At 36.3% G+C, this 9,930-nt stretch overlaps 1 protein-coding gene across 3 annotated transcripts in view; it reads left to right on the forward strand.

Annotated features, from left to right (window-relative positions):
* ABCE1 (ATP-binding cassette, sub-family E (OABP), member 1) overlaps positions 1-9,930 on the forward strand; it is a 20,210-nt gene that overhangs the window by 218 nt on the left and 10,062 nt on the right. Inside the window, exons 1-7 of one of the 3 annotated variants that reach the window (XM_010575965.1) lie at positions 236-545; positions 4,026-5,633; positions 5,948-6,033; positions 6,562-6,659; positions 7,056-7,173; positions 9,129-9,266; positions 9,432-9,501. In XM_010575965.1, coding sequence (XP_010574267.1) covers positions 5,531-5,633; positions 5,948-6,033; positions 6,562-6,659; positions 7,056-7,173; positions 9,129-9,266; positions 9,432-9,501 — 613 coding nt within the window. In that variant the 5' untranslated portion in view covers positions 236-545; positions 4,026-5,530. Of the gene's footprint in view, positions 1-235; positions 5,634-5,947; positions 6,034-6,561; positions 6,660-7,055; positions 7,174-9,128; positions 9,267-9,431; positions 9,502-9,930 lie in introns of those variants that run through there. The other 2 variants (XM_010575956.1, XM_010575947.1) reach the window with 2 other exon arrangements.

Genomic DNA, 9,930 nt, shown 5'->3' on the forward strand with positions numbered 1-9,930 from the left:
GCGCCGAGCCGCCCTGAAGTCGTTGTCGTCGTCGTCCCCGGCTCGAATGGAGCCGGGCCGCACGCTCCCTCGAGTCGGGGACTCGCTCCCGGCGTGGGCATGGCCCGGTCAGAAAGATGGGCCCGTGTGGGGTGGGTGGGAGGCCGTCCCTTCCCAGGCTGGCACTGCCCACACATGCAGTTCGTCGTCTCTGGCCAGTTGCACGTCATCTTCCAGTGCTTTGCCTTTTTTTTTTTTTTTGGTTAGCCGTTCTGTGCCGTGCAGCAGCAGCGGGGTGTAAGGAAAACGTTTCCTTCTGCGGCTGCGTTCAGCCGCAGGAACCGCTTTGGTGTGGAGAACCTGCGCGGGCTCCTCGTGTTGTGGGGACCGGGGAAGGGAAACCCGGTATTTTACTCCTGTGAAAGCAGGGGACTTCCTCTGCTGGAGGAAAATGCCATGTTTTGCCATGTTTTGCCTTATTTGGGGGGAAAGTTAATATCCACGTGCATGCTTGTGTGGTGAGGAGATCAAGACTTCTTGCAGATTTGAGAAGGCCATAGGATAAGGTTGGTTTTTTACAAGATACGTATAAAAACTAAACAAAAACTCAGCAGGGCTTTTCTCTAGGACTGTGGTACTGTTTCCTCTCTGGAATGAACATTGTTGCTTCACCTGCAAGTTCCTGTGAGAGTTTTCAAGTTCTAATTTAAGCTGCTCTGCTACAGTTTCTTAAACTCTAGTCCTAAACCAAGTGGTCGTGAAATACTTCTGTAATTTTCATGTGGTAGATTGCTAATTTATGGGCTTATTCCCGTGCATTTTACTTCATGTTAAAAGGAAATATTAAAGATTGAGTGATAATTAATACTGTTCAGCACCAGCTAAACACACCCACTCGTTATGCTGCGTCAGTATATTTGACCATATGCTTTTCATGTTAACATTGTATTTATTTTCATATTCATGTCATGCCTTATGAGTAATATAATGAGTTAAGTACTGTAGGGAGGTTTGGGGCTTGTTTAAACTTCTTCTTGTATGTTGTCTCAGTTTCTAAAATGTCAAAATCTTAAGCATAGACTAGTTCTTAATACTTAGTAGATCTCGTTTGTACTTGTAGCATTTACTGTTACATCTGCTTTGACACTTATAAATGTAGTGGTCTCCCATATGCAATTTGCAAATCTGTTCTTTGTCTTTCATTTAAATTTTCTTTGGGTATTCTAGTTCTTAACTTTCTTGTTCTTGTTATGGAGTGACTGTACGTAGTCCATTAGCAGTGGATTGAGAGGTAATTCTTGAGGTTAATTATTTTCAGAGGAAAGTGCAAACGCTACTCATTTTCACTTCTTTCCACAATATTTATCTTTGAGGTCTGATGCAATGTAATGTAGAAAATGTTAACTGCTTTTCTGCAAAGTAACTGAAGTGTGGCTCAATTCTGAACACACATTTCGCCTTCACATCATTTAGTTGAATTGTCTCTGGTTATGTTTCAGTCTTCATTTACTTTTTTTTATGTTTCTTTGTTTAAGTCTGAATAATTCAATGCAATTACAAATCCTTCTTGGTCACAATTGATTTGACTTAGTAAATTCTAATATAACTCTAATGCCTGTGAAAGAAAGAAATATTGGTATTTCTTAATGCAAGTACATTACATTTGTTCTACAGACTGTACATAGCTGTTACCTTTTGTGACCAGTAGCAAGGGTTGCTTACATGCTTTTTTTTCTTAATTTCTTCTGGAGTGTCAAAGATAGCAGCAGCTGTGTCAGAGAGCCTAAGAACACTGACTTAAAATGCTTGTGATAACATGTTTTGTGTCTTATTTTTGGACATGTTTTAGTGTTTGTATTAAGTGTCATAATTGGACTTAATGGACAGCTTTTGGCTTCAATAAATGATACTGTTAAAGTCTTCAGAACTTTTAGAATTCCCTAATTGAAAATAATGCTTTGATCTGTAGTTAGTAGCAAAATAATATTTTTGCACTTTGTTTTTGTTCTCTTCTTCTTGGTTTGGAAAGCAGAAATACAGACATGAACTTAAATGCTTCTGAATACCAGTTTCTCCTGCCCTTAAACTGCTGACTATACTTAACAATTACTGGTATGCTGTATTGTAGTGTATGCATATTGTATGTGTTGCTGACCTGTGTTCAGTGTACTGAGAATTCTGCTGTCTGCACCTTGAAATCAGGTGATCCTATTTCGTATGTTAAGTTAAATGCCACCAAAGTAATGGCATATAAAATACGTAACTTGAGTTCAGTCTGGTTTTGGACAGTGTTGTTTAATTTGCTCTAGACTGTCAGTTCTAAGTAGAAATTAGTATTTTCTCTTGTGGACAATTATCATCATAGACATCAGGACAGTCCTGGAGATACTGCAAAAGTGACAGAAGTCACTAATATTTTTTACTGAAAATGGTTTAAGACCACTGCAGGGTTTTGCATAAACTGACACTTCTATCATGTAGATGGGAGCAGGGAGGCATGAGTGAGTGTATGTCTCCATGCCAGTTCATTAGTTCTATTCCCCCCCACCAAGTAGTGTATAAATGCTTGGTGTGCTTACTTCTGTGGCCCCTTCAAAGCTCTTTACCACAGACAGGCACTTTCCCCGTATAAGTAAGTTAAAAGAAAAAAACAATCTTAGCCTGTTTTATTACTTACCAACCACAGTCTGATTCAGCAGTGGGTAGTAGTGTTAACTTTAGCCTGATTATCCCACCAAGACTGGGCGGAAAGCTTGCTGAGGTAGGTGGCAATAACTGTTTCAAGCCATATTTGACTCAGTCTTTTAGAGCAAACCCCACCCCACACTCCCACTTTAAGCGGAACACCAGACTGGAAGGTTGGATAGCTGAGGGGAGAGTTTGGTCTGCTATCTGTACTGCTCAGGCAGTAACCTCGACCAGAGGTTTGGGAGGTTGGACAGGGGGGGCAAGCTCCTGAAGTATGGCAGCTTTGTCTTCTAGAGCGTGCTTTTGTAACCCAAATAAATAGTTTACATGCTAGTTAGAGCTACGATCACTAGCAGGGAGAACCTTGCCCAGAAGATAGGCAGTGTGGTCTGTCTGCTCAGGGTACTCGGTCACACAGGCGTTGTTGGAGAAATGGCTGACCCAGATTAGGCACTTCCCTTGGGAAGCCAAAGAGAGAGTGAGTGATTCACCCCCAAATACTCTGTGCACTGCAAACTACAGGACTTCCGTGAAAAGCACTGGGACATGTTCCCAAAGAATGTATCTTTATTTCAAGCACTGACAAATATCCAGTATTTGTCTCCTAGAACATTATTACCCTGACTCAAACATCCTGGTAGTTTTTAAGAATAAGACTTTCAGTTTCTTATTTTCTTATGTAAGAAAAATGTATTAACATGAGAATTGCAAACCCATGATTCCATGTCTGTTGGCCTGATCTATAGATGTAATTGCAATGTTCAGCCATACTTTGTCCATCTGGTCTGCCGATACAGAACTGTAAAATCACTTCTTAAATTTTTTTAAAATATTCAATCATTTATTGAAAACATCCAACTAAGTTATTAGGACTTTTTGGCTTAGGAAATGTTAAAAGATTAAAGAAAAAAAATTGAAATATTAAAAGCAGAAACTGCCGCAATAAGGTTGGAAGCATGACTAATAATTACGTTCATTTATATCTGATGAAGAATGTCTTTAGACATGAATTTAAAAATACTTTGGAAATTGAAAAGAGAAATAAGACTACCACTTTTAAAAGGAACCACTTAGAGTATTCATAACTGTGTAATAATGGCTTTAAAGATACAATAGCATCTTCATTTCTGACCTTTGTTCCCTGTTAGATGCCAGTCTCTTCCTTTCTTCTGTGTTACAGTAGTGTCAGTAGGATTCCTTCCAACTAAAGTTCACAGGTGGGTTTAGGGAGGGATGGAGTATAACGTGATAAATGTGCCATACACCTATTTTATTCCTGCTTCTCTCAGGAGATTGAAAGCCAAGACCTTTCTTCATATAATAGCCGTATGTAATAAACAGTCTCTAAACCACTGCAGGATACTTTAGTGGAGCAAAGATGAACTGGGCATCCAACAGAAAATACTTTCTTTAATAAGAAATGTTGGAATCCTTTTCTTGGAAGGAAGTGCATGTGCAGACGGTGTGGAAACCTGAAGTATTTCAAGACTCCGTCCCAGCTACATCTTTGAACTACTGATAAGTATTGTATTGAATTGAAATGATTTTGAATTGGCATGATCTGTAGGGCAGCCATCACTTTATTTAGTGGTGTTGAACTGGAAGTGCTTTGTACTTTTTTATGGTCTTTCTTTAGACCTAAAAAAAAAAAAAAATCTATTTGTCATCTGTAATATCTTGTAAACTTCCAAGAGCCTCATAATTCAGTTGTCTTTGTTCTGGAGTAGGAGCAAATAGAGGGAGCTGTCCTTACGTGTGTGTTGCTCATAGGAAGATAAAGTCATTATTACCATTGTTCTCAGTACTATGTGTGAATATGGCAAAGGAAATATAAAAGCACTTAAAAATACATTCCACCTTTTTTTATCTTTCAAGACTTAAATTTAAAATTCTTTGTTCTTCCCTCCCTTCTGCTACAGTTGTTGACATAAATTCCCAGTACAATCCAGTGCTTGTCAATGTGCATTACAAATATCTAAGCAAGGGAAGAGACAGTTATGTAGAGGAACACAAGTAGTAATTTCACTTCTTCGAGTGCCTTGATTTGTGATTTCAAGACTATTTAATTGTCTAGTACTCCAAGAGCTTTTTCTTCTAAAAATAAAGTAATTTTTAAAGAATCTTGTTTATTTTTATTGGAATGTATTATAGACATTGATGCCATATTAGGAAATGCAGAATGTAAGTGTAGTTATTCCAATACTAGTGAAACTGAAGATAGAAGAATCAAACATCATCACGTATGTCTGTTCACATTGCCTGGATTACTTTTTTATATGCAGCTACAAATTTTCGCCTTGAAAACTGGTTTAAATTTTATACTATTTTAATCATTTAATACATACAGTTTTCAAAAGGAGTATTATAGCCGGATTCTTGGAGTAATAGTTGTAGTCATGATTTGACTTTACCAGACACTGTAGCATGAACAAGGTTACTTTACACAAAGCAGCTTGTGGAACTGAAATTTGCAGCAGTATAAGTTCTTCTGTTCTTACTACAACATGCTTTTCTTGGAAACAAATACATTCCCAGATATAATCCCAGTTTTTATTTTACAGTGGAGAAATAGTAATGGAACGGAAAGCTGGTGTTAAAGATTCGTGCAGTTATTTACACATCAGTACCCTTACTACTTGTATCTGAGACTGCCCTGTTTGCCATCTTGCTTAAAAGGAAAAAGATTAAATCATTTTGCTTTTTTCATCTCTGAACTCTGCTAATAATAACTTCAGATACGTATGTTCTTCTCTGTGCTGTCAGTAATTATATTATCTTTCGGATTTTTTTTTCTTAAGGTCTGGAAGACTCCCACCATTCCTCCTCATAATTGCTGTACGTGTTTAACCCTGAATTGTGCATTATGGCAGACAAATTAACAAGAATTGCTATTGTCAACCATGACAAGTGTAAGCCAAAGAAATGCCGTCAAGAATGCAAGAAGAGTTGTCCTGTGGTTCGAATGGGTAAGAGATGTAGTTTAACAAAGTATTTAAGCAATTGGAGAAGTTTTAAATAACGTCCTATGAGAAGGAACTAGTTTTTTATAATTGCTAGTTTTTTGTTTTATCATTCATGCTTTCTTTCCTAAAGCCTTTAGAAGTATCACTTGAAAGCATAAACAATTCATAGTAATAATGCCACTTTTCAGGTCTTTGGATGATCTGAAGCTTCAGTGAATGTTAATCAGTTACATGTTCCCCTGTGGAATTTAGTAGTACTGGCAAGAATTCTGATTCATCAGAAACTTTCTTGAGTTAATCTTATTCTTTTTCACCAGGAAAACTTTGCATAGAAGTCACATCACAGAGCAAAATAGCATGGATCTCAGAAACGCTTTGTATTGGTTGTGGTATTTGCATCAAGGTAAAAGTTAGGCTGCTTTATTTAAAGTGATGAAATTCCCTTATTATGCTATTATATTTAGTAATGCATACTGTAACTTCAAAAGGCAATTTTGTTTCCCTGAATAATTAGACCTTGCTAACTGTTATTGTTTATAGAAAGTGAAGTACTATGTCAGTTTACTGAACTGGTTGGGTTGGAGGGTGTGGGTTGTAACTTTTTGTTTGTGGCTTTGATTTTGTTTGATTTTGTTTGTTTGTGGCTATGAACACCTAGCAGTAGAAAGATGTTTTTGTAAAAGAGCTAGAGAATACACGCAGTGTGCCTTATTTCTATTGTAGATGGACGGTCTAAATTGCTAATTATTTAATTTAAAAAATGTGGTATAGAACTTCTTGTTGAAGTTGACTATGTAAATGAAAGTGAAGTAATTTGGTAAAAGTTCTTTTAAAAAGTACTTAAATGCACAGCTGGGTGCAGTACAGAACATAGCAGTTTGTTAAATTGTTTGTATGCACTAGTAATCTATAAATTTAATTTCAATTACAGAAATGTCCTTTTGGAGCCTTGTCAATTGTTAACTTACCTAGCAACCTGGAGAAAGAAACAACGCATAGATATTGTGCCAATGCCTTCAAACTTCACAGGTATTTTATTTTTCAAATCAATGTTAAAAAAAAAAAAAGTTCCAAGTTTTTGATAGTCTAAACATAGTGCACATCAAGGTGTTCTTGGTTATTACCTCAGTAGCTTCCTTTTTGAATGTTAATTACTTTTTTCTTATGAAAACATATTATAATGAAATAAAATTATAGTTCTCATTGTACAGACCTTCTGTTTAAAGAACAGACTGCTCTTAAATCTTCCTTAGGATCTTCTAATTTTAAGGACTATTGATTTAACTTGAATTATATATTGGCAAGTTAACAAAGTAGGCTGAAATAATCAGAAAGTCTGAACACAGGTTGTAACATTTACTTTACCACCAGATGCTGGTGTCTAATGGCATTAATGTAATCCAGAGTTATCGATGTTGTGTACAGGTTGCCTATCCCTCGTCCAGGTGAAGTACTGGGATTGGTTGGAACCAATGGTATTGGAAAATCAACTGCCTTGAAAATTTTAGCAGGAAAACAGAAGCCAAATCTTGGAAAATATGATGTATGTATCAACAATAAAATAGAGTTGGCATTATAGATAGCTGTCGTTATATTCTTTTTTTTGCTGAATTTTCGTGTCTGTGAACGTAATAGAATTTGCAAGGGCATTGGCACTTTCCTTATTAACAGCCAGTGACCTACTCCACACAGAAACAGTAGTAGAAGGATGTCGTTAACAAAGGCTTTTTTGCAAATTCTGTATATCTTTCAAGAAAGAGAAGGATACTAATTATAATTGTAACTCACTAAAGATAAGTATCAGGTTTCTGTCTTTAAGTCACGCTTAAGGTTTTGGGTGTTTTGGTTTTTTTATACTAGTCTTTTAAAATCTCAGCTCTTTTTCTGGCACAATTTACCTGTTCCCCATCAAGGGATTTAGGTAGCTCAAGTTTGGGAGTTTCTTCTCAGTTCAATATTGTTTTTGTCTGAACAGCTCTAGTGTCTATGAGCGCTTACCACGTATCCTTGTGATCTCTTAGGCTTTTTTATCTTTGATTCTTTTGAAGATGATCTCTTAATATGTTGTTATTGTACAGTGGGAAATATCTTCAACAACAATTTACACTTTAATACTGAGTCCTGAAAATCCTTAGTTTCTTTATATTGCTAGGTACTTAGAAATTTTTATAGCATTTTTTGAGAACCAGACATAGAACAACTTGTAATCTGCTGGTCTTCATGGGAGATCACAATCCATTTTCCTATGTATTTACACTAAGTCAAACTGTGCAGCCAGCAAGCAAAATAATATACAGGGGTTTGTTTACCTAGCAGTACTCCAAAGAGTGAACATTATTAGATAATACATAGATAATAACTATTGTGACTCTTCTTATCGGACAGTATTTCATTTATCACCTTCTCATCTTCAAATCACGCGGTGACACTTGAATTCTGATGCTTACTTTTGTCCTTCAGGAAGGACTTGTAGGAACAAGTGTGTTCAAACTTTCTTCATCAGTTTCTTTACCTGAAAGAGTAATGTTTTAATAAATTGTTCGTGTCATGGCTGCCACTTAAAACTGCAAAGAAATAATCATTTCCCAGCTACGTTTCCCATTCACTTTCAAGTTTCGTTTATATTGTTTTGTGGACTTCTTGTTTCAGGTGGTAGTATTGCAGAAATAGCAAAACTTTTGACTTTCTGAATGTGTACTTAATTGAATTACCATGCTTCCAAAATCAGACTTTCCTGTGAAGAGCCAAATCATTATGACCACAGAAACACGTGGTATGAATTGAATCTTCCATGTTGCTTCTGCTCTAAAACTTACGAAGCATTTCCTCTGTGTATTTGCTTGGTTTGGAAATATGGCTTTGTCACTCTGTTTCCGTACTGTTTACCATCAAAATAATTAACTCAGCACCATTCAGAGTAGTATGCTGTGTAAAACAAAACTGTACAAGTTGGGACATTTCCTGGGTGATTGCTCTGAACAGTTCCTTCTTTTTTTTGTCATTTTTCCTTTGTCGTCTTCTGTTTTCTTGGAAATGTTGCTAGAAGTGGAGAAAATGACCAAATTTTATTGCATCTTTTGTGCAAGTTCCTTTTCCTTTGGATTGGCTGGATCAGATAGCTAATAAGTGCAGTTGCACTAATCCATACTATAATTTTCCCCATGAAGTAGTTTCACTCATTGCTTCTTAACTGTCTGAGGACAGTTTTGGATATCCTAGGTGCAAATTTAAAATGCTTTTTCTGGAAAGGGCTAGTGATAGTGCACCTGGAAAAAAAAAAATCTAAACTTCTGCCTTCCATTTTGCAATTTTATAATTTTTTTTTTTTTAAAAACTTTGCAGAGGCAACATAAGTTTGGTAACTAGCTTTTATCCAGGCTTTTTTTAAATCTTGCAAGCATATTCTATTTGCTGTATTGATTGGAATTTTAAAATTAGATATTTTTGGTGATGTTTTTAGAATGGTGTAAGTAAACACAGGCTTTAATTTTGTCACAGGATCCACCTGACTGGCAAGAAATTTTGACTTATTTCCGAGGATCTGAATTACAAAATTATTTTACCAAAATCCTGGAAGATGACCTGAAAGCTATCATTAAACCTCAGTACGTGGACCAGATCCCTAAAGCTGCAAAGGTGAGAAATTTCTTCAGCTAATAGAAAGCTGGGAGCTTCTCCTGTAATACTTCTCTTGTGTTTAAAGATTTTATTTAGCAGCATAATTCAATGTCAAAAATCCACTACTGTCTGAAATTTTTCATGTTGAAATAATGTTTTGGGTTTTTTTTATTTAATGTGCAGGGAACAGTGGGATCAATTCTGGATAGGAAGGACGAAACTAAGACACAAACTGTTGTATGTCAGCAGCTTGGTAAGTAATTTTGTTAAGTCAAACTTCAAAGCATTTGAGAAATTCCCATTTACTGAAAAAATAAAGTTACTACTAATGTAGTAGTAGATAGAAGATTTTAAATTATACCCATTTAAAAAAAAAAAAAGAGGAAAAAAAGTAAAGATGCTTTAGTTTAAAGCCTAGGGCTTGCTGTAAACATATCTGAACCAATGCAATCTAGTGGCAAAGGCAACAGAATCTAATGCAGTTTCTGTTTCAGGGTAGAAAGTGTTTCATTTTTAAATCTGGAAAAATTCCAGCTACCATCTGCTGCTCTTGCTTGCTTACAACTCTGGCAAAATCTTGGCATCCTTTCTTGTGAGAAGCATTGCATATGGAAAATATTGATCCAAGTACAAAAAAACCTTTTTTTTTCTTCCCCCCCCCCCCCCCCCCCAATTTTAGCCC

This window comes from Haliaeetus leucocephalus, unplaced genomic scaffold (genome assembly GCF_000737465.1).
Source record: "Haliaeetus leucocephalus isolate CR32 unplaced genomic scaffold, Haliaeetus_leucocephalus-4.0 Scaffold21, whole genome shotgun sequence".
NCBI lineage: Eukaryota > Metazoa > Chordata > Aves > Accipitriformes > Accipitridae > Haliaeetus > Haliaeetus leucocephalus.